Below are 26,991 nucleotides of genomic sequence, written 5' to 3' on the forward strand. Positions count from 1 at the left end.
CACCGCTGTCCCCTTGTCCTGCTGTGTTTCTCCATGCCAGCCCCTGGGGACAGGGAAGTGACCCAACAGGGCTTGACACCCCGGGTGTGCTGGGCGTTATGGGGAGCAGAACGTCCTCTCCCACCCCTCAAAACATTTCCCTGCTGCCCAAAGCCCCCAAAGTGGCAGCAGATGCCCCGCACTGTGGCACGGAGGAGATGCCCACCGGCAGCATCCAGCTGCACGGTGACACCCAGAGCTGTCCCCGCCCTGTCCCCCCCTCCCTGGCAGGGCTCGGGGCGGCCAAGGAGGCGACCGTGGGTGGCTTCAGGCCCTGCCAGGAGCGGGGGGGACGTAGAGCAGAGCGAGGAGGAGGAGGAGGAGGAGGAGGAGGAAGGCCGTCGGTGCTCCATCCCACCCCCTGCCTGACGGCGAAACGCAGGCGGCTCCCCCCGGCCTCGGCTCGCCCCCACCTCCCGGCCCTCCCCCGGCCTCTCCCTGTCGCTGTCACCGGTGGAGCACGCGTGACACCCAGTGGGCGACCCACGGACTGCAGGGCCGGGAGCCGGGGACGCCCCGAGCCCAGCCCCAGCCGGGGGCCGGCCCCGATCGCTCCCCGCGGCTCGACCACTCCGGGCGCATCCAGCCCCAGGACGACCCCGGCACCCCCAGCACCCCCCCTGGGGTGGATCCTGCGGGGGCAGCCTGTGCAGGGCTTCACCGCCCTCATGGTAAAGGGTTTCTTCCTAACACCTCGTCTAAATCCCTCCTTTTTTAATTTAAAACCACCCCCCTCATCCGAGCACTGCATGTCCTGGTAAAGTCCCTCCCCAGCTCCTTGCAGCCCCCTTCACGCCCCCGTGGCCCCTCTCCAGCAGCCCCGAGCAGCCCCCGAGGGCAGCGCTGTGGGGGCAGCAGGGACAGTCCCTCCCTCGCCCGCTGGCCTCGCTGCTTGGGGTGCAGCCCAGGATGTGGTCGGCTTTCCGAGCTGCTCACACACACGTTGCTGGCTCGCCTTGCGCTTCTCATCCACCAGCACCCCCGGGTTGCTGGGGGCCGCTCTCAGCCCATTCCCTGCCCAGCCCACGCTCACGTTTTGGGTGGCCCCGACCCCAGCACAGCACCTTGCACTTGGCCCTGCTCAGCCTCACGAGGTTCCCGTGGGCACAGTGAAGCCCTCAGTGACCCCACAGTGGGGCCTCACAAACCAGGGGGTGGTTTTGGTGACTTTGGTTGTGCAGCTGAGCAGCAGGGGAGCTCCTTCCAGCGAGGTTTGCCCAAGTGAGGGTGCCTCGATGCCTGCTTGGTGGCTGGGCTCAAGCTGGGCGCCGCAGGGTGAGGGTTGGGGCTGTGTTCAGCTTACCCCCTGTGGGTTGGCTGGGGACCCACGTCACCTGTGGCACAGCCCTGCAGGCGAGGCTGCACTGGGAGTGCAGCACAGGCTGAGCCTCAGCCCAGGTGGACACCGAGAAGCTCAAAATTGTGACCAACGGGGAGCTCATGGACATCGCCCAGGTGGGACAGGCAACGCCAGATTCCACCCAGGGCATGGGCAGGGTCCCAACAAAAAGCACCAGGGACGAGGTGGCAGACAAGAGGGTGACAACTGGGGCGAGCTGTGTCCTGGGACACAGCAGGTGCGAGGCCAGCAGCACGAGGGATGGGGTTGTCCCCTGCTGGGTACCAAGCAGGGCACAGCTGGGTGCTGCATCTCCTCCTCTGTGCTCCTGCCAGCAAGCTGCTGCTGCGAAGTCAGGCTCAGAGATTGCCAGGGGATGGCAGGGATGACAGGGACGGGGACACAGGGGGCCAGGGGCAGCTCTGCCCTGAAAACCGAGCCACCCGCGTGCTGCTACCTGCTGAATAATAGAGGAGCCGGCGGGCAGCCGGAGAGAAACGTGATCCCGGAGAGCCTGGGAAGACATCTGAGCTGCTGGCAGCTGCCGTAGCACCCGCAGGGCAGGAGCCTTCCTCCCCGCCGTGCCGTGTGGCTGCAGGGCTCTGTGCATCCTCGGGGCTGTGAGGATGAGGATGGCCGCGTGAGCCGCGCGCAGGAGCTGGCTCCCTGGGCGGTGAGGCAGAAGGAGCCTCCCTCAGCTCAGCCCCCATGTCCAGGGCGGGGGAGATGGTTTATATCCCGGATGATTCCGACTTCAGCTCCTTCAGGGAGCAGTGCGAGAGCCTGGAGGGCTGGCACTGCCACTACAACAAGGCTGGCATCACCGTCTGGAGCCAGGGCCAGGAGGAAAGCTGCACCGTGCAGAAAATCAAGGTGAGCCCTCCCCTGCGCACCCCCCATCACACCAGCACCCTGCTGCAGCCCACCCCAAACACCGGGGCCTGGGGACTTTGGCCCCAAAAACACTTCTGCAGCTGGCAAGATGCTGTGTGGGCTCTCTGCCTGCGCCATGCTCTCAGCATCTGGACCAGGATGCTGCTGCAGCGTGGAAATGTGCCCGGGGCACACCCCTGTGTGCTCACCTTGCTGCTGCCCTTGCTCCAGACATAGGTGGGAATGACCTTGTGGAGATGGCCTTTTTGGGAGCCCCCAGGGCATGAGATGGGCAGGCAGCTGCATCTCCCCTGCCCGTGCCATCCTGGGACCCATCACCTCACGTCCCACACCAGCCGAGCAACCGTGAGGGTTTCGGATGCCCCACGTGCTGTGCCGGGGACTTTGCTGCCCGCCAGGGGATGGGTCTGGGATGCTGTCCCTGGGGCTGTCACACCGTGCTGCTCACACCAGTGACAGTGCTGGGTGACCCCGAGTGTATCAAGGGTGGCTGTGGGGTGAGGGAGCCCCATCACATCCTCAGTCCCACTGGTGGGAGCATCCTGTGGGGCAGCGCTCAGCTCCAGGGCACTGTTGTGGCTTTTCTGCCACAGGATCCTCACCGAGGATCAGACAGGGATGGGGTCTGCCAGAGCAAGTGTGGCTGGAGCACCTGACCAAGGGGCTGACCTGGCAAGGAGGGCTTCTAGCTAGGAGCACCAGGGAAGGGTGACCACGACCTGGAGAGCTGGGAGACACGGGAAGGTGGAGAGGATTTTGGAGGAGGCTCTTGCACCTCTCTCCTGATCGCAGAGTGGCCGCAGCCCAGCGTGACACCAGGAGGAGGCTGCGGATGCCCCATCCCTGGGGGTGCTCAAGGCCCTGGGCAACCTGATCCAGCGGGTGGCATCCCTGCCCGTGGCAAGCGGCTGGAACAAGGTGATTTTAAGGTCCCCTCCAACCCCAAGCATTCTGTGATTCCTTGAGGAGCTCAGCATGCAGGCACGTGGTGATTTCAAGGCTTCTGTGGATGGAGGCCCATCATGGTCAAGGTGATGAGGAAGAGGAGGAGGAGAGGCAGAGATGAAGCTCTGCACAGAGCTGCAATACATGCAGCTCTGATGTGGGATGGGTGGTGAGCCAGGGCAAGCTCCCAGGCCAGGACCGAGCAGAACACAAGCCAGCTGGGCATTCACAAGTCCACAGGACTGTGTAGGATGGACCCAAGGGTGCTAACAGGTCTGGCTGAAGTCACAGAGACTGCAGGAGGTCCCTGATAACCAGCAAGAGGCAAACATCACATCCAGAAGGGCAAGGAGGAGGCTGCAGGGCTCCATCCCCGTACAGGAGGTGAAGCACAGCCACGTGTAGGCACCCGATGGACAAGAAGGGACGTGGGGACAGCAGCAGGGACTGCGGCACGGTGGTCAGGACAGGCTGGCAGGGCCCTGGCGAAGTCCAGCCCTGTTCAAACAAGCACAGCCCGGCAGAGGATGCAGCATTATAGCTCCCCTTTCCACCACTGAGCCCCATAGAGAAGGGGTCCCAGGAGGGATCGGGGGGCTGAGCATCGTCACGCCATCGCCCAGCCGGGGGCACTGCCAACAGCTCCTTGGTGCAGATTTTGGTTGGGCTGCAGGAGGATGGGCAGTACACTTTAGGGGGGGATTTTGGGGGTGCAGTGATCCCGCTGGGGCACCCAGTGCTTCCAGGAGGATGTGTGGGCCCCTCCTGCAGTAGCAGGTCCGGGTGAGGACGGGCTGGGTGCTCCCACCCCACGGAGCCCCACGGGCACAGCTCCAGCCCCGCGGGGCAGGCACCTCACCCCGGGGAAAGCTGGCCTGAGATTGATGGGACCTGCCACCCGCGTTCAAAGGGCCGTCTCCCATTACACGGTGCTGCCGCGCACCTCATCAAAGATGCAAGGCCTCTAACGAGGAGCAGATGACATCTCCTTCCTCCAGCGCCAGGAGGAGCAGGGATGGGGCCATCAATAATGCACGCGCCTGCACCCGCGGGTGTCTCCAGTTGCAGCCGGACCAGCCAACAGGAGCAGCCTCAAGACCCCATCCCCAGGGGTGGGCACGGTCCCGGGGACCCGAGGGGGACCCCAGGGGGACTTGAAGGGGGACCTGACCACCCGTCTCCCCACAGACCCGCATCTCCTGCAAGGACGTCCCCGCCGAGACGCTCTACGATGTGCTGCACGACACCGGCTACCGCAAGAAGTGGGACTCGCACGTCATCGAGACCTATGACATTGGGCGCCTGACCGCCAACGCCGACGTGGGATACTACTCCTGTGAGCAGCCCCCAGACCCTCCCCTGCACCCCTGGGTGCCCCCGGCCGGGCTGTAACCAGGTGTCTCCGCAGGGAAGTGCCCCAGCCCCCTGAAGAACCGGGATTTCGTCACGCTGCGCTCCTGGCTGCCCCTGGGCGATGACTACATCATCCTCAACTACAGCGTCAAGCACCCGGTGGGTGCCCGCGGCCCCATGGCAGCCCTGGGCAACCGCTCGGGCAGGCTCTGAAGCTTGTGGGGTCTTTTTGCAGAAATTCCCTCCCCGGAAGGATTTTGTCAGGGCCGTGTCCCTGCAGACCGGTTACCTGATCAAGGCCAACGGCACCGGTGCCTGTGTCCTCTATTATCTCACCCAGGTGGACCCCCGAGGTGAGAGCCGGGAGGGGACACTGCGGCGTGCTCCCACGGGGATGGGTCTCCAGAGATGAGAGCCGTGGCACTGCAGAGTAGTTTGGGGTGGAAGGGACCCTAAAGCCCACCCAGTGCCACCCCTGCCATGAGCAGGGACATCTCCCACCAGCCCAGGTTGCCCCCAGCCCCATCCAGCCTGGCCTCGGGCACTGCAGGGATGGGGCACCCACAGCTCCTCAGGCAGCCTCGGCCAGGGCCTCGCCTCCCTCAGAGGGAAGGATTTCCTCATTAGAGTGAATCTAAATCTACTTTCCTCCAGTTTAAAACCATTACCCCTTGTCGTATCTCTACAGGCCCTTGTACAAAGGGCCCCATCTTTCTTATAGGCCCCTTTAGGTATTGGATGGGGAACCCTCCAGGGCACGGCATGGGGCAGTAGCCATCAGACCTGGGGGTCTTGGTCCAGCACCGGGCGCTGCATTTTGGCCAATGCACCCAGCAGGGATTTTGGAGGCTTGTGGCATCTCTGGCTCAGCTCTGTGATGGGGCTTTGGTTCTTGCAGGGTCGCTGCCGAAGTGGGTGGTGAACCGGGTCTCGCAGTTCGTGGCACCCAAGGTAAGCAGGGTGTGGGGCAGGTGGTGGGGCCCCAAAGCAGCCATGGGACTGGGGGTGCCGAGGGGCTGGTGTCCCAAACCCAGCCCAGCCCCCTGGAGAAGCAAGCGGTGGTGCGGCATGGGGTGGCCGTGAGGGGCTGGACCGGCTCTTTCCACAGGCGATGAAGAAGATCTACAAGGCAGGGCTGAAGTACCCCGAGTGGAAGCGCAGGCACGACCCCGGGTACAAGCCCTGGGTGTACCCGGAGCAGAGCACGCTGCCCAGCCTCAGCCTGGCCGAGCTCTCCCTGCAGCACGCTGACTCGCTGGAGCGCATCGATGAGACCGGGCTGACCGAGGACCACCTGAGCACCAGCGACCACGAGGCCTGACGGGCCCCCACAGCGAGGGGGGGTGGTGGGAACGTGGCATTGATGCCCCCCAAATCCTCCGTTAGTCCTCCTGTGGGAGCCTGCAGCATGGGTGCTGGGAAGGGGGCAGGACCACCCTGGTGCCCATGCGCGGGGTGCCTGTGGAGATGTCCCCACGCAGGTGGCAGAGTGGGATGTGGGAGTGGGTGCCCCAGGGAGGCAAAAAAAGGGGGAAGAAGACAACCTGGGGTGGGAAGGAGCTTGGTCTTGCTGCTCTGAGACCTTCAGGGTGTGCTCCTCACACTCCTGTGTGGGACCTGCCCAGGCTTGGCAGCAGCACAGGATGGGACCGTCCCTCTCTGTCCCGAGGTCCTGCCCTGCCAGCCCCGCTCCAGGTCCCTCCCCAGGCTCTGTGTGACCCCCATCTCCGAGAGCCCCCCAGGTCCCTTCCTGGGCAACAGGTTCACTGCCTCTAGTGTTTGCTGCTGCTGTGGTTTCTGGCACGATAATAAAGGCGTTGGTGTGTGCACAGCCACCGAGCTGCGGGACGGTTTGGGGCACCGAGCACCCCGGGGCTGCGCTGGGTGCCAGCACCCCAGGGTGCCCACCCAGTGGGTGCAGGGGCTGGGAGGGGGCAGAGAGGGGGACGCTGGGCTCTGCACATCTGGAGGGAGCAATGCTGGGCTCTGCACATCTGCACGGCCGCGGGTGGGTGTGCGTGGGCACGGAGCGGCTTCCGCCGGACAGCGGGAAGTTTGTCTGGACAGACGGTGCGGGGGGAACAAGCTGACGAGTGCTGGATTTTTCCACCCACCCGTTTGCTGCAGGATTCCTGCCTCGGAGAGGTTCCAGCCTGCTCTGTGCCGATGCAAACAGGGACGTCACTGCCAACGGGGCTGGGCCCGAGACCTGTCCCAGCAAGGTTAAGGGTAGGGGACATGGGCCAGGACGTGGTGGCCCCCATGAGGATAACCCCCAGGGCCTGCAGAGCCACCAGCCCTTGGGGGTTTGGGGTCTCTCTGATCCCCCAGCCTCCCTCTGAGTGCCGCTGCCCTGTGCTCACTGTGCCTTGTGCTGCCCCTTTTGTGCTTCTCCCCATCTCACCCGGCCGCCCACCCCGGCATCCCAGACACAGATGCTCGCTGCCCCCCTTTAGCCACCCCACAGCATCACCCATGTCCCCTGTGGGATAAACTCCCCTGGGTGCTGCCCTGATGGGCACCCAGACCCCACAAGGCGCTGAGATGAAGACCACCCCGCATGGTTGCAGCCTTTCCTTGCTCCCCAGGTGTTTCTCTTCCATAACCAGGCTGCAGCTTCTCCTGCGGGGGCATTTTCAGTGAATTTTCTGTGATTTTCAGCCAGCCCTCAGTAGGGGTGAGGAGCTGCTGCCTGAGCGCCAGGAGGCTGGTGGGGAGTCCCTGGTACCCAGCCCATGATGCTGCCCCAAATGTCCGGGGTGGTGGTGGCATCGGGTGCACGGGGAGGACAGGAGGGGTGGCAGGGACAGGGACCCGCAGCCAGGGCCAGGCTGTGACCGAGCTCCCAGCATCAAAAGGCCTGGGGGGCCTTGTGATACCCATGGGGCTGGGAAGGGGACACCCCCAACTTTCTGGGGTGCTGGACCCCCAGCATGACATTTTCACCCCAAAAGACACCTCGCTGATGGTTTCCCCAGCAAGGGGCCACATGCCAGCATCCCCCGAGCGAGGGAGGGGGCAGGCAGGGTGCCAAGGGGGGGTGTGGGGGGACCGGAGCCCCCCTGGGTGCCCTTGCTGGGATTATGGGGGCGCGGGCAGCGGGGGCTGCGGCCCCCCAGGAGAGTGCATCTGGCCGGCTCTTCCTGCCTGGCCCCAGTGCAGGGATTGGAAAGGAAACGGGAAGCTGCTGCTGGGGGAGAGATTAGTTCAGCAGCGAGCGATGTCAGCCAGCCCCACGGATGGGGGGGGGGCGCAGGGCCCGTGCTGCCCCCGTGCACCAAAGCATCCGGTGTCCCAAATGTCACCGGGCTAGGGGAGGGTGTCGCCCTGTCCCCAGGCTCTCAACCTTTGCAGGTGACATCTCCTGAGCTGGCAGGGGGGTCCCGTCCCCACCACCCATGCTGGGAGCAATGGGGCCCCCCGAGCAGGCTGCCTTATATAAGTGTGTCCTGTGTCCCCCCTGCAGCAGGTCTGCGAGAGCGCTGCCTCCAGCCCCCTGTCCTGCTCCTCACCCTCCCTGCCCCTCTGCCGTGCCCCACAAAACCCCTGGGGCCGCTCAGCCCCACGCTTCCAGCTCCCCCATGGGGTAATCGCCCTGAGCCCCCCACCCTCTGCTGCTCCTGCGTGGAGGGACAGAGGGAGGGGTGGAGGGATGGAGAGATGTAGGGATGTATGGAACGAGGAAGGAAGGAGAGGTGGCCGGGCAGCTGCACACATGGACCTTGGGGCAGTGTCATCATGGGGTTTCCTAGAGGCTGGAAGGAGCAGGCCAACGTGCTGGAAGGATCCTAAATTCACTTTGATCTTAACTTCCTCCAACCCTTGCCTGCATGTTCACCAAGCCCAGTCCCCTACCCCAGAGCTGTTTTCCCCAACCCCAGAGCTGTTTTCCACTCCTGCCCATCTTCCTCCCCCCAGGAGTGGGTGAGACCTTCCTGTTGTTGTCAGAGCCTCTAAATATAGATCCCATCAGCAGGTTGGCAGGCGCCAAAGCGATCAAGTGGAGTCCTTGAAAGCTGCACAGTAAGAGGCAGGCAGGTCGGAACCCCCCGAGGACCTGCATGTGCCCTGCCTCCACCTGGGCGCATGGGGCTGGGAGGTGCTGCGGGGTGCTGCGAGCACGGGTCGGTCCCGCACAGCACTGCCCCTAGCACACGTGCCTCCAGCACGGCAGGATTGAAACCGCATCCTTTGCTGCCACCACAGCCTCTGTGTGCAGCCAAGGGGCTTCTGCAACAAGGCACAGGGCATGGGGTGGGTTCAGAGGGTCCCTGAGCACCCTGAGGGTCCCTGGGTGCCCTGCCTCTGCACTCCGCCATGGGGAAGACCATGGGGCCCCCCCGGTGCCATCCTCAGCCCCAGAGCACCCGGTGGGGACAGGGGAGGAAGGGGGGGCTGCACCGGGGCTGTCACTGAGTTCTGCTTCTGCTTTGCAGGAGCAAGCCTGCGAGAAGGAGAAGCTGCATTTCCCCCCCCTTGCAGCATGCACAGGCTCAGACAGGGTGGCTCTCGCACGCCAGGGGGGATCCCCACAACCTCCCCTCAGAAAATTCTGGAGATGCAGGGATTAGAGGCGGCCCTGAGGTGCAGCACAGGGAGCCCCCAGGGCATGGAGCAATTATCAGCCTGGCCACAGGGTGCAGAGAAAGGCTGAAGGCAGTGAGATACCATCTCAGATAAGGGCAGGGTTGGGTAACAGCAGAGCTGGGCTAACTGTACGGGACTCTTGCAAAAAGCGTTGTGCTAGGAGCAGCCAGGTGGGTCAACGAGCAGGGTCCGTGCCAGGCAGGACCCCCCGTGCCCCTCTAACCCATCCCCGTGGCCATGCCATCACCACCCCCTGGTCACAGTGGTGGGATGAAGGGTTGTACCCACAGAATCCCTTGTGGGAATCCCAGTTTTTCACCCGCCCAGTGCCCATCCACCTAAATGCCCTCAATGGCCTCATTGTAGCCTCTCTCAGCCCGATTTGGCCAAGCTTTCCACAGCCTTCCCAGCACGCCAGTGTGGGACCGTGGTGGACGTGGTGATGCCTCCCACCACGTGCAGCACATAGGGCTGGGTGCACGCAGCAGCTTCAGGGATGTGTGGGTGCAGGGGGCACCCAGGCTCCCCCCAGCCGTGCCATGGGAGCGGGACCCTCGCTGGGAATAGGCAAGGGGAAGAGAGCATCAGGGGGCAGCACCCAAAGGAGGGCAGAGCCTGGAGAGGGGCAGGTCAGGAGGGTGGGGACAGGGCTGGGGACCAGAGGGCTGGCCTGGAGGAGGGACCGGCAGTGGGAGGCGCAGGCTGGGTGCTGCCATTGCCGCGGGCTGAGCCCCCCGCGCCCGGCGGGGACACCTTGGCATCACCCCTGTCACCATGCTGCCACCGCGCTGGAGCCGGCCCCACTGAGCCCAGAGGTAAGGGAGAGCCCCAGGGGGCAGGGGACGGGCAGGCTTGGGGACAGGGCTCCGTGGGAAGGGCCCATGCCCAGTGCTTGGTATGGGCTGGCGGGGATGCGGAGGGTGGCAAGGTGACAGCCGGGCTGTCCCCAAGAGCCCCCCAGCCAGCAGGGAGCCCCAAGGGGAGGTCTCGGGACAGGAAAGCAGAGCTGGCCGCAGATCCCCCGGGGTGATACGGCCACGAGAAAGGGGGAAATTGCCCCATTTCAGCAGCAAGCTGGCAGGCAGAAGCGGGGACATCACCCTCCACCCTCCCCACCCCAGACTTTCATGTAGGTCCTACATCAACAAGCCACTTTCCAGCGGCGATGTCCCCATACCCTGCTCCCTGCGCCCATCCCGGCCACCTCCTGCTGCGTGCCCATCACCGTCACCGCGGGCTGTCACACAGCCATCCCCTCGCACCCTTATGTGTGCATTGCTCCCAGAGCACCGTGTTCCCCCCACGTGCTCCCCACGCAACCCCTGCCCGCAGTCCCACCGGCAGCAGCGGTGCCAAAGCGCCGGCGGCGGCGCAAGCGGGAGCCTGGGACGGCCGGGATACGGCCCCCGCCGGAGGGGGCAGGGGGATGCGTGGGAGAGCGCAGGCAGCAGGAAGGAAGCCTGCACTGAACAATAGCGGGAAATGGAGGAACTGGAAAAAAAGAGCCTGTGGCAGCACACTCAGCACAGATGGTTTCGTGCGGAGCAGCGTGATTCATGGGAAAAAGGCCCTCAGCGCCCCGCGGCTCCCTCCGGCGAGGAATTTGGGGATGGGGGTCCCCGGGTGGGTGGGCACGGTGCTGGGCGCCAGCCCTGCGGCTCACCCCGCGCAGTGCATCTCTCCCAGCCCGTGAGTCATGCTGAACTCTCCCATGCCCTCGCTGGCAGCCGGATAGATTATGGTCTGGCCCTTCCGGCAGCAGAGCCCTCCCTGAGTTGGCCGGCACCAGAGCTCGTCCCCTGGGAGGGGCCCGGCTGCTGCCCCCCTATCGCCGGCGGCAGCCCCCCTCCGACGTGCCTCATCCCTTCCCGACGAGCCCCGAGCAGCCCTGAGCTGCGGCCCCCGGCCTCGGCTCGCCCGTGCCCCCTGCTCGGTGCTGGCAGCCCCGGGGAGGGGCAGAGGAGAGGCTTTGGGCTGAGAAACAACAGGATGCGGTCCTGGCTTCGGGTGCTAGAGGTGAGAGGTTCTGGGCAGGGTGGCGAGGCCGGGGGGGCCTCCAGGAGCATCCTCTGCGTGGGCAAGCCCCCGGCCTCCCCTCCTGCTGCCTCCTCACCCTTTCCTGCCTCCTTCCCCAGATGATGGGCTGAGCATCCGTCCCGGAGGCACCCCAGGGCCATGAGCTCGCCGTGCGGTCCTGACTCGGACATCGCAGACTGGCTGGCAACCATCCACCTGGAGAGGTACCGGGACGTTTTCAAGCAGCATGGGATCCACGTGGCCCGAGATGCCCTCACACTGGATGGCGATCACCTGCAGCAGCTCGGCATCACTGCCACCGGGCACCGCAAGAGGATCCTGAACCTGGCGCAGCAGACACGGTTGCGTGCGCAGCCCCGGGCAGGAGACCCCCATCCCCGAGCCCCCCCGATGGGTGAGGATGCCATGAAAGCTGAGCCAGGAGCAGCCACCGATGCTTTTGGGATGCAGCAACGCGGCACGATGCCCAGCCACGCATCATCCCTAGAGAAGGACCCATCCCCTCCCCTGGTGAAGCCCGTCCCCAAGCCCAGGACTGTTTTTTATCGCCCCAAGTCGGAGCCAGGCTCGGCACCCACACCACCAGCACGCACCACGGCACCGGCACAGAGCCCCGATGGGGCACCCACAGCCTTCGTGGTGCTGGAGGGCTTCGTGCCAGGGGAGAGCTCCACGGACATGGAGAGCCCAGGGACAGCCACAGCCATGGGCACGGGGACATCCCGGCTGGAGGCACGGCTCCCCGCGGCCCTGGGTCACGGACAAGCCCTGGATGTGTCAGAGAAACCCTTCCTGGGGGTCCCATGCGTCCCACCACGGCTCAGCCACAGGGTCGCAGTGGCCGAGCCCAGCCCTGCGAGCACCCCAGAGGGACGCCCCTCGCTGCCGGGCATGGGGCAGGGCAGGCTGGAGATGGTGTCCAACGTCATCTATGAGGGGCTCAAGCCACCACCAGCACCCACGGAGGAATTGAGAGGGGAGAATGGTCCCCAGCACCGGGATCTTGCTCAGGAGCTGACCCCACAGGAGCTGACCCAGCTGGCCGAGAAGCCTGAGTAAGCAGATGCTTTCCTTTAGGGAGGGGAGGGGGGGCAGAGCAGCCAGAATCGAGGACCCCCTACCCCACGGGACCCCAACCCTTGGGAGAATCACCCTCCCTGTGCCTTCCCCAGGCTCTGCATGGAGAGATCAGGAGGGAAACACATCCCGTGGGAAGCTGGGTCCCGGAGGGCTCATTCAGGTTTGGGGTGGAGGATGCTGCTGTCCCTCCTCGGCCCCCCAGGGCAATAGGGCTGGGGGCCCCATGCATGGTGTGGGGATGGCTGAGGGCTGGCTGGGAGCAAGGAGGGAGATGTTAGAGGGGATCAGGATGGAGGGGGTGGAAATGTATCCCCGGGAGATGCAGCCTCAGTGGGGAGAAGGGAGCAGGCAGCAGGGCAGGGATGCTGCACATCCCATGGGGACAAACCCAGGCTCAGCCCTGGGCAGACGCGGCCCCCAGCCCACCAAAAAACAAGCAGGAACCCCTCTAGCTGCCATGAGCCCCCACCCGCAGCCACAGTAACCCCTCTTCTGTTTTTCCAGCAGTCCCAGCTGGCCCATGGGGGTGCTCCTCCCTGTCCCACTGAGACCCACCGGCAAGCCAGGTGAGAGCCCCGCGCCCCCCGTGCACAGTGGGGACCCCTGGGGAGGGTGTCCCCAGGGACATGGGGACCCCCCATGTCCCATCATGCTGCATGCCCTGGATGGATGGAGCTTGCTGGGGGGTGGGGGGATCAGCTTGAGGGGGTCCACAGGGGTCCCCCAGGGTTGGCAGGTCACTGTCCTTCGTCAGGCACCGCTGATGGCCTTTCCTTCCCGTGTCCCTGCCCGCAGAGGTCGGCGAGCTGCCCATCAGCCCCTACAGTGAAACCACCTTTGTGCATGCAGCCCTGGCCCGGGAGCAGAAGGTGAGAGGGGGCAGTGGGGACAGCGTCCTTCCCCTGCCATCGCTCTGTGTCCCCCCGGACCCTGAGCACCGCGGTGGATGCAGCTGGTGGGGCCACGGTGCCTGGCTGAGCATCGCTGCTGGGCAAGGTGGGGGGCACGGGCTGAGCGCCCTGGCGGGGTGTTAGGGGGTCTGGGGCAGGGATGTGACCATTGCTTCCCCGCAGGGCACGGGCATCCCCTTGGGGCAGAGCTACGAGGCGGTGGCTGAGCTGGAGCTGGAGCGAGAAGCCCGCAGGTAGGCACGGGGGCAGCGAGGGTGCATGGGGCACCTTAAAAATACGCTTCTGAGACGTACTTTCCGTGAGTCCTGATAGCATCTCAGAAAGAGGAAGGAAAGCTGCTCTTCCCATTTCGGACGGGGAGGGTTCCTTTTCCTGTGTTGCTTACAGAGAGGGAGGGAGCTGAGCCATGGCTCTGCATCCCCCAGCTCCTGCGGCCAGCATGTCCCTGCTGCCCCCTGCTTCGGGCTGGTGCTGCCCCGGGCTGGGCACGTGGTGTGCCTTGAACTTGGGCTGCGGTCAGCCCCAGCACTGCAGGCATGTGGGCTGCAGGGGGGAACTGAAAATACCTGGGAACGGGCTGAAGAAAAAGACCGAAATCCCCGATCTCCTCTGGAGCTGCAGTGCAGGGCCGGGCGCTGGTCGTGGTCTCTGCTGGGGGCTCACAGGGAGCCGGGACCCCCAGCACCCTAGGGACAGCACTGGGCACCCGCTGCACTGCCCACACCTCCTGCAAGCATGGGCCTGCTGGTCAGAGGCAGGATGCGGCCTCCTGCAGGGTGTCTGAGGCAGCATTCACAGGTTTTCACCCCTGGTGGGGCTGCAGCGGGTTGAGCAAGAGACACAAAACCTCCAAAGACCTTTTGGGCTGTGCCCCTGGGCCCCATCAGCCAGGTGCCCCAGCGCTTTCCTTCCCAGATACCCATCCTGACGCCCCAGGAAAAGAAACCCTGGGCACGGTGTGACCCCAGCAGCTCATCCTGTACCTCCCTGCCGGCCCCAGGTGCCCACCAGCAGGCTGACCGCCTGGCCCCAAGCCCCCAGCTGCAGCAAGCAGCCCCATCAGCAGCTCCTCAGTCCCAATGTCCCCCCTCCATCCCCGATCCTCCGTCCTCCTCCAGCTGTCCCACATGAGCAGCAGCAGTCTGAGATCACCCCAACTCGGTGCACCTCAGGTGTCACCCTCCAGGCTCAGCAGATCTGGAAATACCTCTGGTAAAGGGGCCTTCCCTGCTGAAGAAGCTGGACACACAGGCTGGGACTCCAGCCAGGCAAATCACCCGGCCAAAGCTCTGTTATGATAATTAAATAGCAATTCTGGCTGAGCTCTGAGCCTCCCAGCCCCTCGTGGCCATTTCCCGAATTTTGTGCAGACACTGGAGCCAGACGGGCCATCGTCCCTCCCCAGCCACCTCCTCAGCCCCGATGTGGGACAGCCGGTCAGGACCCTCTCCCAGACCATGCTCAGTGTTCCCTTTGGTGAGGCCTGGGGCTGTCCCTTCACTGCTGTCCCTGGTGCTCCAGCCCCAGCCTCCCCTCCCCTGGCCCCAATTCACCGCAGCGGCAGCGGACCTTGCATAGACAAAGGCAAACCGTTTTGTGTGGTTTCAGCCCAACATCTTCACAGGCCAACTTCAGGTCTTGCTTCGAGCCTGTGGTTCAGGGAGATCTGATGTCTGATGGCCTCACAAGGACACACGAAGGGCCCAGGTCAAAGCACAGGTCCATGCAACACCTTGGCTCCCATGATGAGGCACTGAAAAGCAGGTCTTTGGAGAATTTATGATGGGGGGAGTGCATGGGATAATTCTCCTCCTCCGAAAGCATTTCTAGACCATGAACTTGTAAGCTGGAGGAGGTCTCTCATGTGCAGTAGCCCCCAGTGGATTTCTCCACACATTTCTCCATTTACAACACCTCAAGCATGGGGACTCCCCCACACAGCCTCTTTCTATCTGTCTCTGGACCCCACTCCTGTTGGTGCTGTCTGGTGGCCCCCAGCTCCTGGGACTGGAGCGGAGGTGGCCGGGAGATGCCTCTCTGCCCTCCCCATGCCCCTGGTGACCTCTGGAGCCTCCCTCCATGGAGAGATGGAGCCCCTCAGCCTCCTCGGGCGCTGCTTGGGCAGAAGCTGTGCTATGGCTTGGTCCTACCCCGCCACCCTTCCTGCAGCCCGCTCCTCATCCTGGTGCTCGGTGCCGGTGCTGCCGCCTCCTGCCCATCGCCGTCGTGCCTGGGCAGCCCCCCCCTGACCATCAGACATTTTCCAGTCCGCTTCCTTTCAGGGAATGAAAAGCAGCTCTCTGAGGAAGGGGCAGGCGCAGTGGTTTATTTTTATGATTTCCTTTTATTGTTATGGCTGGATGGTCTCGACAGGCCTCTCCTCACCGGGGCTCCCCAAGAAAACAAACTGACGCCAGAGCTCCCCCTGCACATTGTTTTTTTCCCAGACCCTGTAGCTGGGCATGAGGGGGACACCCCGGGGCCACAAATACTAGTGGGGCTTGGGGAGAGACCATCCTGGGAGCCAGGATGGGGGCAGCTCTTACCCAAGGTGCAGAAGACCCTTTCACCAACTGCCCCCAGCCTCGCCATCAGGCAGGGAGGGCTGTTGGGGGCCATGGGGCTGGTGAGCACCAAGCCCTCATCCCGCCCCACTCATGGAGATGCTGAAACCCAAGGGGCTAGGTGTCCCGAGGAGCCCAGGATGAGGCCAGGAGCAGTGAGGAACATCTCCTGATGGTCCCACGGCCCCGTTCCTCGCAGGACGAGCAGCGAGTGCAGCAGCGAGGGGAGGAGCGAGGACGAGGAGACGCGCACCAGGCTCATCGAACGCATCGCCCAGAACGACACGGAGGGGTACTCCACCGTGGAGGCTCCGCGGGCCGAGGGCACCCCGTTCAGCCTGCCACCACATCTCTACCCCGACGAGGTGCTGGACGACCTGACCATCTCCCCCTACGCAAGCTACACCTCGCTCTCCGAGCCCCGGCCCACCATGCTCAGCGGTTGGCTGGACAAGCTGTCCCCACAAGGGTACGTGCCCACCACTGTGTGGTGATGGGTCCCCACGGTGAAGCCCCCTTGGGCAGGGTTGGTGAGGTGGGCACAGGGGTCTCAGAGCCATCCAGAGCTGCTTGGGTTCTGGGTCCCGTCAGTGTGCTGTGAGGGTCCTTGTGCAGCACCTCTGGGGTCTGTGTGTGGATGTGGGGCCCTCAGGGGACCACCCTTCTCCTAACAGCCCATTTTTCTGCCATCCCAAAAGGAACTATGTCTTCCAGAGGCGCTACGTCCGCTTCGATGGGAAGAACCTGATGTACTTCAGCAGTGAGAAGGTGAGAGGGGGCAGGAGGGGGCTGCACTGTGCTGCCTAAGCAGGAGAGGCTGAGAGCTGGGAGTTTCAGCCTGGGGAAGGCACAAAATAAACCAGAGGAGGCTCGCTCTGAACACCTGAAGGATTTCTGTGCTCTGTGGGTGACTCAGAACTGGCACAGGTTGCCCAGAGAGGCTGTGAAGTCTCCATCCTTGGAGTCTCCAGTCCACACCCTGGAATATCTTCAAAAACCACCTGGATGTGGTCCTGGGCAACCTGCTTGAGCAGGGGTTGAAGCAAGTGGACCCAGAGGTCCCTGCCAGCCTCTGTGACCCTGTGGCACAACATCAGCTGCCACTGCCCCTTGTCCACCTTCTGCAAGGAGTCAGCACAGCCCCAGCATCACCAGGGTCGAGCTGCTGTGTCCCTGCACCCAGGGGACCTGCCTGGCCCTGTGTCAGTGGCACCAAGGGGAGAGGGCCCATGTGTGGCCCCAGAGCAGCTACTATTGCTGGGGGCTCCTACCCATTATCAGCGTTTGGTACTGGTGTGCCCAGTGAGGCAGGTGCGGGGGTCCCAGGGCACAGCGGGGTGACCCCCCCCGGGTCTGCTTTCAGGAGTCCTACCCCAAGGGTGTGATCCCACTGTCCGTCATCGAGATGGTTCGTGCCAGCAAGGACAACAAGTTCCAGGTGGTCACCAGCCACCGGATCTTCGTCTTCCGTGCTGAGAACGAGGGTAAGCCAAAACCTGGGCTGGGGCTATCGGTCCCCAGGGACCCATCCCTGCCTCTGTCCCACAGCTTCCCCAGGGCAGTCCTGTCCCACAGCGGCCGTGCTGAACAGGGGACGCCCGTCCCCACCATGCTCTGCCCCATAGCAGGGCAGAGGGAAGGGCTCGGGGCTGCCCCCTCAGCCCTGCCCTCCCCACACAGCCCAGAGGAACGAGTGGTGCTCCACACTGCAGAAGAAGGTGACCGACCAGCGCCTGGGGGGCTCCCGGCCACGGCCCCCCAACACGGCACACTGCCAGAAGTCAGGGACCCTGGAGCTGAAGGGCCAGAAGTCCAAGGTGTTCGCAGCCCTCAGCCTGCCCGAGATGTGGCTGTACAAGAGCGAGCAGGTTGGTGGCACTGCCCAGGCACCCACAGCAAACCCCACGGAAATCCCACCTCCCGTCAGCTGAAGTTTCTCAGCATCGTTTGCTTTTTTTGGCCAGTTTTCCTGGTGCACACTAAGCCACCCCAAGCGGTTTTTGCTCAGGCTGATACTTGCTGTATGAGTGTTCTTGGCTCGGTGATGCCTTTTGTTTTAAGATGTGACCTATCTGCAGGATGCTTAAGCCAGACCGGGCAGGATGGGTTGGAAGGTGTGGGTGCCAGCTCTAGGTGGGCCGGGCAGCGCAGGGATACAAGGCTGGAGGTGCTGGGTGCATCCACCGCGGCTGTGGGCAGAGCCAGCACCGGCGTCGCTCTCATCTGCAGTTCTTCAAGATGGGCATCGGCATCTGCGTGATCGAGATGCGCGGCTCCACCATCCGCGAGGCCAAGAACCGCAGCTTTGAGCTCATCACCCCCTCCAAGATATTCAGGTACTGGTGGCGGGAGGGACGGGGACAGGGACAGGGACAAGGAAGGGGACAGGGACGGGGACAGGGACAGGGACAGGGACAGGGAAGGGGATGGGGATGGGGATGGGGATGGGGATGGGGATGGGGATGGGGATGGGGATGGGGATGGGGATGGGGATGGGGATGGGGAGCAGCTGGCTGCTGGAGCCAGGATCTCTGTGAGCTTTGGCCGCTTGTGCCCACAGCTTTGTGGCAGAATCGGAGCGGGATAAGCGGGAGTGGATGGAGGCCCTGCAGGAGGCCATAGCCGAGATGCTCTACGACTACGAGGTGGCAGAAAAGATCTGGTCCAACAAAGCCAACAAGTACTGCGCAGACTGCCAGGCTCAGAACCCCGACTGGGCGTCCATCAACCTCTGCGTGGTCATCTGCAAGCAGTGTGCAGGCCAGTGCATCGCCCCGGGGGAGGGCAGGGTGCGGGTACCACCTGGCAGCAGTTCCCCTGGCCCTGCCAGAGGATGCTCACCCGCCTGCTCCCCCCACAGGACAGCACCGCAGCCTGGGCTCCAACATCTCCAAGGTGCAAAGCCTGAAGCTCGACACCAGCGTCTGGTCCAATGAAATCGTGCAGGTAGAGGCACTCAGGGTCCCTGGGGCAGGGCAGCAGCCCCACAAGCTCCATGGGGACACAGGGATGCCGGGCATCCCCTTCTACCTGCTGCTCACCCTCACTGTGGGACTCCCCCCCAGCTTTTCATTGTGCTGGGCAATGACCGAGCCAACCGATTTTGGGCTGCCCGCCTCCCCCCCGCCGAGGCTCTCCACCCAGATGCCAGCGCCGAGCAGAGACGGGATTTCATCGCCCGCAAGTACCGGGACGGGCGGTACCGCCTGCCCCATCCCCACTACGCCACCCAGGAGGAAGTGCTCCAGGTAGGGGCCACCACGGGGTGCCTGCAAGGTGCTGGGGGGCTGGGAATGACCCCGGATCTCCACATCTGAGATGCCAACACCTTCTGCTTGGTTGATGTGCCTGTGTTCCCACGCTGGGCTGCCCCATGGGTGTGGGGGTTATTGTGCCAGCTTTGAGCACCCTGGCAGCGGGATGGGGCTCTCCATTAGCCGGGAGGTGGTCCCTACGGGTGCCTGTCTTGTTCCAGGCGCTGTGCACTGCGGTGGCAGCCCCAGGCTTGCTCAAGACCATCCTGCAGTTCTTCTCCTCCTCGGAGGCTGGGCTGGCCTCTGAAACTGCAGCCTACGAGATGGCCCCAGGGGCTGACCCATGGTGGGATCTGGAGAGCAAAAGGCCCAGGAATCATTCAGGTAATTCAAGCACCTTCAGGCTGTGATGAGGGGGCTTCCTCCTTGCTGCTGCCCCCGTGCACCAGGGCTGGGAACAGCCAGGGCATCAAGGCATGCCCAAGGGCACCCCTCCTTTGGGGAGGGGCAGGGTGGTAGCTATGTTTGGAGCCCCTTTTTTGGGAACCCCCATGCCTGGAGCATCCCTTTACCTACATCTTCATGAGTAGGGGTCTCCCTGCCCCTGGTACCCACATTTTGGTGGGTGCCTCCTCACAGTGCTGTTCCTCCCAGGGGAACCAGGTCCGGAGGGCGTCTACAACGAAATCACACAGCCGGTGACACACAGCGGGTACCTGCACCGGGCCACGGCTCCCCCCCGGCTCCCAGGCTCCAGGAAGAGCAGAGAAGGTAAGTGTGGGGTGCATAGGAAAGTGTGGGGGGCATGGGAAAGCGTAGGGTGCATGGGAGAGTGTTGGGTGCCCACCCCACCAACACTAACTCCACCATCCCACAGACTTCCAGCGCGTCTGGTGCTCATTGGAGAAATCTCTGCTCTTCTTCGAGACGGAGAAATGCACCGAGCCCCTGGGCCACATCGAGAGCGGGGAGCTCCTCTCCCTGGGCGTGAGCAGAGCTCAGGCACCCACCAACCCAGGCACCACTGAGAGGTATCCCCAGGGTGCCCCCTCCTCAGCACGGGTGGACCTGCAAGCCTGGAGAGCCCATGGGCATGCAGAGGGCAGGGATGGGCACCGCACCTTGCTTGGTGGCTGGGCACATCCCGAGCATCTCTGGGTGCAGGGAGGGAGCAGCCCTGATGGTTTCTCATCCTCCGCAGGTTTCGCTTCACCCTCGAGCTCTTCCTCACTGGGGAAAAAGTGCAGCAACTGGGGGCTGAAAGTCCCGAGACGCTGCAGGCATGGGCAAGCACCATCGGCAAGGTGAGCTGGGCACTGTGCTCGGTGGGGACCTGTCCCTGTCCTGAGCCCTGCCTTTGCCCATCTCATCTCTTGTTCCATCCCACAGTGGTTCACTCCCGTGAGCTGTCACTGCCTGCTGGGCTACGAATTCCAGCGAGCGGGCCAGCTGCGCTACAAGTGCATGCTCAACCCCGAGCGCTGGCAGCAAGCCTTCTTCATCCTGCAGAAAGCCCACCTCTTCATCTGCCCCGCCGAGGAGGACGGGGCCGAGGACAGCATCAACCTGCGGCGGCTGCAGGAGCTCAGTGAGTGCCTGGGCTGGGTGCATGGTGTGTGGCCATGTCCCCCTCTGAGCCCTCTGCTTCTCGCCCCCACGCAGGTCTGGTGCCCCCCACAGATACACCAGAGAAGAGGGAGATGCTGCTGCTGGTGGAGATGGGGAGGTGAGAGCTGGATGTGGGATGGATGGGGAGGGTGCTGAGCAAGCTCGGCTGATGCTGGGATGAAGACATTGGTGTGGGGGCCGAGGATGATCCTGAGCCCACCACGGAGATGCTGCGGGGGTGGAGGCATGGTCATGGACAAGGGGCTTGCAGAGGTCACCCCGGATGGGGGTCTCTAAGGGTTGGGTGCCCTTTGGCTCAGGCTGGCGCGTGGGGCAGGAGGAGACAACCCAGCTCCCCGGCAGCCTTCATTCCCAGTTCTCCACCCTTGTTGTTCTCAGGACGTTTTACCTGCAGGGCTTGTCACGGGCGGACACAGCTGCGTGGTACGCTGACATCCAGGCAGCAGCAGGGGGCCGGGGCAACGCGCTGCGGGACCAGCAGCTGAGCCGTGGGGACATCCCCATCATCGTGGACAGCTGCATCGCCTTCATCACGCAGTACGGTGAGCGAGGGACCCACCCCAGCACTCATGGGGTGGCCGAGGGGCACGGATAAGAAGCCCCTCTCTCTGGACACCAGCCCTGCTGGGCAGGAGCAGGCCCCGTGACGCTGCGCCCCTTCCCCAGGGCTGCGGCACGAGGGGATTTACCGCAAGAACGGAGCCAAATCCCGCATCAAGGTACTGATGGAGGAGTTCCGGCGGGACGCCCGCAACGTCAAGCTGCGCATCAGCGACAACTTCATCGAGGACGTCACCGACGTGCTGAAGAGGTTCTTCCGTGAGCTGGAGGACCCCGTCTTCACCCATGAGCTGCACCCGCAGTGGAAGGAGGCTGCGAGTACGTCCCTGATCCTGTGCTGGGTGTGCAAACAGTGTCCTGTGGGACGGGGTCCCAGTGCCAGGCCGGCTCTGGGCCCACCAGCCCCAGTGATGGTCCGTGGCTTGTTCTCCTCCCTGCAGAGATCTCCTCCAAGCCCCAGCGCCTGGAGCGGTACAAGGAGCTCATCCATCGCCTGCCTCGCCTGAACCGCAAGACCCTGGCTGCCCTGATCGGGCATCTCTACAGGTCAGCGTGCCACCTCCCCAAGGGGTCCCCCAGGGTCGCACCTCCCCGGGGAACGCTGGATCCCACCCCTGAGAGCCAGGCAGAGCCCAGTGCCCGTGGGACAGTGCTGGGAAATGTGGGAACATCTGAGACAGCTCAGACATTCCCAAGGTTGTCTTGCAGTAGGAGGGAGGTTTGGGACTAGGGGACATCCCCTTGTAGGACGTCGACTTCACCCAGTGCCCAAAAAAGGGGAAAGAAAGTAAATTCCCACCCCTGACTCAGCGCACGGCAGGATGGCAGCTGGCAGTCCTGGAAACGGGAACTGCCCAGAGGGAAGTTCCCAGTCCTGGTGATCTGGGGAGCTGGGGAGAAACAGGCTGGTTTTGGGGTAGAAGAGGGTGGCTGGGGCCGACGGCCCCTCCAGAGCGGGGCCAGCCCCTCACTGCCTCTCTCCCTGCCCCAGGGTGCAGAAATGCGCAGACCTCAACCAGATGACCACCAAGAACCTGTCGCTGCTCTTCGCACCCAGCCTCTTCCAGACCGATGGCAAAGGCGAGCACGAGGTGAAGGTGATGGAAGACCTCATTGACAACTATGTCAGCATCTTCAATGTGAGTGCTCTGCAGGTTCCCCCTCCGTGCTGGCCCTGTCCTTGTCCCTGCGTGTCCTCCCACGCTGGCCCCTGTCCCTCAACCTGCATCACCCATCCTGGCCCTGTGGCCCTCTCCCACTCCACGCTGACCCCATATGTCCCCCCAACTCTCCCCATCCTTTCTTCCTCTGGCAGATTGACGAGGACCAGGTGTCCCAGATGGAACTGGAGAACAGCCTGATCACCACCTGGAAGGACACCCAGGTACTAGGGATGCACTGACCTTCAGCACAACAGGGCCCTGGGCTGGTGGGATGGATGGGGACGTACCCCGCTGCATGCTCTGGGTCCCTGCTGTCCCACACCTCCCCGTGGTGAGGCCAGACATTTGGGGAAGGATCTTCTCCCCCTTGTCTCCCTGTCATCCATCACCCTGAGGCTGAAGCCCAGCTCCAGCTCTCCAAGATGCCATCCCCAGCCCCTGGGGAGCGGGGACGTGCACAGCTCCTGTACCATCACGGCACCAAAGCCACCCCTCTCCCACAGCTCTCGCAGGCTGGGGACCTCATCATCGAGGTGTACCTGGAGCAGAAGCTGCCCGACTGCTGCGTCACCCTGAAGGTGAGTCCCAGAGGATGGCCGTGCCGAGGAGGGGTGGCGGGACGTGGCCTCCTGGTGCAGCCTGTGCCTGGGTCCCATCCTGCCACCGCCCACCGCAGCTCCCCCCTGTGTGTCCGGCCCCAGGTGTCCCCCACGATGACAGCGGAGGAGCTCACCAACCAGGTGCTGGAGATGCGCAACGTGGCGACCAGCCTGGACATCTGGCTGACCTTCGAGGTCCTGGAGAACGGGGAGCTGGGTGAGCACCGCGGGGCTGGGGATGCTTGGGGGAAGGTTTGCTGCCAGGAGCAAGGGGGACAGTGGCTGGAAAAGGGAAGGGGCACAATGGTGACATTGTCTCTGCCCCCTCAGAGCGGCCCCTGCACCCCAAGGAGAAGGTGCTGGAGCAGGCGTTGCAGTGGTGCAAGCTCCCGGAGCCCAGCTCTGCGTACCTGCTGGTGAGGAAGGTCCCCATCAGCGAGGCCAGCTGCCTCTTCACAGGTGAGGTGATCACAGAGGGGCCCAGCACCCACGGGTGGCCCCAGCCAGCACCCATAGCGGGAGCCCCCTGTGATTAATCCCAGCCCCCTGACCCCCATCTTTTCCACCGGGCAGGGGCCAAGCGCGAGACCCCCAAGTGTGGGCTGCTGAAATGCCGCGAGGAGCCCCCCAAGCTGCTGGGGAGCAAGTTCCAGGAGCGCTACTTCGTCATCCGGGAACGGCAGCTGCTGCTGCTCAAGGAGAAGAGGGTATAGAGGGCTCAGAGAGGGGGACCTCGGGGACCACGGTGGCACAGTGGTGGCCACAGAGGTCAGCCGGGTTCTCTGTCCCCAGAGTGCCAAGCCGGAGCGCGAGTGGCCGCTGGACGCAGCCAAGGTTTACATGGGCATTAAGAAGAAGCTGAAGCCACCAGCGCAGTAAGTGGCAACCTCCTGGATGTGGCCCTGGGGCATGCACCCCCCCCCCCAAAATCTGTGCCAACAGCAGGCTGTGAGGCAACCTGACCCCTGCGCCCCGCTGCGTTGGGTGATGCCACCCCACTGCCTGCCTCTTCCCTTCCCCAGGTGGGGCTTCACGCTGAGCCTGGACAAGCAGCAGCTGTGAGTATCTGCACCAGCTGTCCTGGGGCTGGGGGTCCCCTTGTTTAATGGGGCCAGGATGGCCAGATTCCATCCTGCAGGGTCCTGAGGGCAGGGCAGAGCTGGTGGGACACTTGAGGGACAAAGCGGTGTGTCCCCATGCTCCCTGGCACAAGCTGGGGACCAGGCTAGGGGGGGAATCCACCTCCCCTTCCTGGCCAGCACCCCTGGGAGATGCATCTCCAAGTATTAGGTTCTGGTGGGACCTGCCCAGGTGGGTGTGCCACCCGTGTGGCTGTGTCCCCATGCAGCCAAAACCAGGCTGGTGCTGTGTTCTGAGCTGAGCTGCCTCAGGGGGGCTGGGCTAGCTCTTGCCTTGCACCAAAGCAGTTGTTTGGACATGCAGGGTGTTTTTGGGGGGTGCCCCACCAAGAGGAGTTGTGCTGGCAGCCCCTGGCTCACAGGCAAGGTGACAAGGGGACCCAAACCCCACCGTCCCTGCTGCCTGGCAGCTCCTCAGCTGTCTCCTCTGCAGGTACCTGGTGTGCTCGGGGCAGGCTGAGCTGTGGGACTGGACCACCAGCATCCTCAAGGCTCAGGTGGGTGCAGGCAGGGCTGGGTGGGGAGGGGGCCGGCCACGCAGCCTGGTGTGACCCCCCCTTTCTGGCTCTCAGCATGACGACCTGCGCCCTGTCATCATGCGCCGGCGCTCCTCCTCTGACCTCGCCAAGCAGAAATTCGGCACCATGCCCCTGGTGCCCCTGCACGGGGACAGCACCGACGCCACCATGCTCTCCGCCAACCAGACCCTGGTAAGACCCCGGCACCGACCCAACCCTCGGGTGCTCCTGCACCCACCCGTGTCCGTGCACCTACCCAGGAGCTGAGCGGGTGCTTTGGGTGTGCGTCCCCGTGCCTGGTGTGTCTGTGTGCTGCGCTCGTGTCCGCTGCCCCTCCGTGCCCCCCCTGCCCAGGCAGGTCTCCCTGCACCCCCGCCCCACTCTGTGCTATCAGGTGCTTATCTCTGCCTGTCTCCTCTGTTTCCAGCTCCGCCTGCACACACGAAGGACTTTGTCCATGTTTTTTGTAAGTACCCGCATGCGTGGGCTGTGTTCGTGCTTTGCGTTGTGCATCCCAGCTCCGGGGGGCGAGGGCTCACCCACAGCATCCCGCTGCCCCCCGGGGACGTGCCCGCCCTGCCCTGCCCACGCTGTGCCCACCGTCCTGTGTGTCCCACCCCAGGGCTGGGGGCTCTGCATGGTCCTGGTGTGCGCAGCCAAGAGCAGGGATGTCCAGCCCAGGTCCTAGCACCTCCCCAGAGGGGCTGGATGTAAGAAATGTGAGGAAGTAGGGTTGGGTGCTGCTCTCCATCAGGTTATTTTTGTCTGGCCAGGTGTCATCTTGCCTCGCTTAGCTTCGTGTGTGGGCACCCGTGGCCTTTCCCCCCCAGCACCACCACTGCCAGGGGCTGTGGGACAATGCCCCCACTTGGTGACGCTGATCTGGCCCCACTGGAGCCCAAAGTGCCCCATCTCCACTGGCCAAAAGGGCAGCAGGGACGTGTCCAGGGACCCAAAGCAGGGCCAGTGCCCCACAGGGGCTCTGCCTGGAGCATCAGCCCCACAGAAGGAGGGCAAAGCTCCCCGGGCAGCACCCTTGTGCGGGCACACGGGCACTGCCCCTCACCCCACTCCCCGTCCCCCCCAGCCCATGAAGGTCCACCAGGACTCCCTGGAGGAGGAGCAGCAGGAGAACGAGGCAGACACCGAGCCCGTCTACGAGGAGGTGGGAAACTTCCCTGAGCTGGCGGCACTGGAGCTGGAGCGGGGGCTGCTGGCGGACCCCTCGGCCGTGCCCCCCGTGGACAGGTCCAAGAAGCCGACCCCGAGCCCTGAGCACCCCCCGGCCCCGGCGCTGCGCTCCTCGCTGCCCACCAGCCCTGCACAGAGGCCGCCGGGCCTCTCCGTCACCAAAGCACTGTCCCTCGAGTGGGGGCTGAACCTGGAGTGTGACACGGCCCCGTCCTGCGGGCCCAGAGCCACCCACACGGCCTCTCTGGAGAGGAACATGGAGCCGTCCACGGCACCGGCTGGGGACCAGGAGCCGGTGGCCGTGCTGGAGAGCAGCCCCGGCACCGAGAGCTCGGTCAGCAGGAAGAGGAGCATGCAGCTCTCCGCGTCCATCAACGAGAAGCTCATCCAGGAGCTCAGCAGCATCATCCTCAGGAAGAACGAGGGCCAGCCGCCAGCGACGGGGCCAGGCCAGCCGGTGACATGACCCGGGGTGGCACCGACCTGGGGGTCAAGTCACATCTGGTGGCAGCAGTGATGGGGAGGGGACTGCAGAGCCAGCACCCTCCTCCTCCTCCTCCCGGCCTCCCCCCGGGGCCGGGCTGGGAGCGGGGACAGGTGGGGACCAGCAGCCGGCACGGTGCCACCCCCCTTGGGGGCACAGGGGACGATGACGTGTGTGTCTGCGTGTGTGGACAGCACACCCGCTGCCGCCGGGCTCAGCGCCGAGGGGAGCGAGTCATAGGGAAAATAAAAGCAGAACTGAGATGCTCGTGAGCATCAGACGGGGCACGTGGTGCCAGGGACACGGGGTGCACAGGGTGCAGCCTTCCTCCCGCGTGAGCTCTGCCCAACATCTCCTCCCCAGCCCCGGTCCCCTGGCACAGGGTCGAGGCACCCGTGTGCCCCCCCTTTCCCTTCCTGCACACATCGTGGGGCATTTTTGGGGGGTGCCCAGCAACGGAGCTGGCCGCGTGTGCCCAGTGCATGGTCCTGGCGATGGAGGACAGCTCCTGCCCAGCTGGGGCGTTTATACCTGCTCCTTGCACCAGCAGGGAGAAATAAAGGTTTATTTGGACTCTGGGGGGTTTGGTCACCGCAGGGCGAGCGGTGGGGGACACCGGGTGGGGAGGGACCCGCGGGACATGGGCACGGAGGTGGCAGCACCAGGAATGGGGCAGTGGGGACCGTGCTGCCGAAGGTTTTGGG

At 64.3% G+C, this 26,991-nt stretch overlaps 2 protein-coding genes across 4 annotated transcripts; both read left to right on the forward strand.

Annotated features, from left to right (window-relative positions):
* Positions 1 to 2,086: 2,086 nt before the first annotated feature.
* LOC309883375 (START domain-containing protein 10-like) lies at positions 2,087 to 5,891 on the forward strand (the record flags this gene model as incomplete). Its single annotated transcript, XM_082771366.1, has 6 exons — positions 2,087 to 2,251; positions 4,406 to 4,553; positions 4,626 to 4,729; positions 4,806 to 4,923; positions 5,469 to 5,521; positions 5,679 to 5,891. The coding sequence occupies 6 exons, from the start codon at positions 2,087 to 2,089 to the stop codon at positions 5,889 to 5,891; spliced, it is 801 nt and encodes a 266-aa protein (XP_082627492.1).
* A 3,977-nt stretch (positions 5,892 to 9,868) lies between these two features.
* Positions 9,869 to 26,863, forward strand: ARAP3 (ArfGAP with RhoGAP domain, ankyrin repeat and PH domain 3). Of its 3 annotated transcripts, none has more exons than XM_082771344.1 (34): positions 9,869 to 9,972; positions 11,293 to 12,249; positions 12,779 to 12,840; positions 13,070 to 13,143; positions 13,348 to 13,418; positions 15,949 to 16,218; positions 16,448 to 16,517; positions 17,113 to 17,233; positions 17,430 to 17,617; positions 17,979 to 18,085; positions 18,310 to 18,509; positions 18,610 to 18,695; positions 18,815 to 18,997; positions 19,225 to 19,387; positions 19,658 to 19,774; positions 19,881 to 20,034; positions 20,205 to 20,307; positions 20,393 to 20,591; positions 20,666 to 20,729; positions 21,011 to 21,174; positions 21,299 to 21,511; positions 21,634 to 21,739; positions 22,185 to 22,332; positions 22,509 to 22,577; positions 22,860 to 22,934; positions 23,058 to 23,172; positions 23,286 to 23,414; positions 23,529 to 23,662; positions 23,748 to 23,830; positions 23,978 to 24,013; positions 24,528 to 24,591; positions 24,667 to 24,804; positions 25,040 to 25,078; positions 25,700 to 26,863. In XM_082771344.1, the coding sequence occupies exons 2-34, from the start codon at positions 11,333 to 11,335 to the stop codon at positions 26,267 to 26,269; spliced, it is 5,232 nt and encodes a 1,743-aa protein (XP_082627470.1). In that variant the 5' UTR covers positions 9,869 to 9,972; positions 11,293 to 11,332; the 3' UTR covers positions 26,270 to 26,863. The 3 variants fall into 3 exon arrangements, with proteins under 3 accessions (XP_082627470.1, XP_082627472.1, XP_082627471.1); XM_082771346.1 differs by having other exon boundaries at positions 12,782 to 12,840; XM_082771345.1 differs by lacking the exon at positions 9,869 to 9,972 and adding an exon at positions 10,805 to 11,173.
* The last annotated feature ends 128 nt before the right edge of the window (positions 26,864 to 26,991 follow it).

Source organism: Aythya marila (assembly GCF_965140915.1).
Source record: "Aythya marila genome assembly, chromosome: 14".
Classification (NCBI taxonomy): Eukaryota; Metazoa; Chordata; class Aves; order Anseriformes; family Anatidae; genus Aythya; species Aythya marila.

Coding starts and splice junctions, on each gene's coding strand:
- ARAP3 (XM_082771344.1), top strand. CDS start 11,333: ATGAGCTCGCCGTGCGGTCCTGACTCGGACATCGCAGACTGGCTGGCA. Junction 12,250..12,778: donor CAGCTGGCCGAGAAGCCTGA/GTAAGCAGATGC, acceptor CTGTTTTTCCAG/CAGTCCCAGCTGGCCCATGG. Junction 24,805..25,039: donor TCTCCGCCAACCAGACCCTG/GTAAGACCCCGG, acceptor CTCTGTTTCCAG/CTCCGCCTGCACACACGAAG.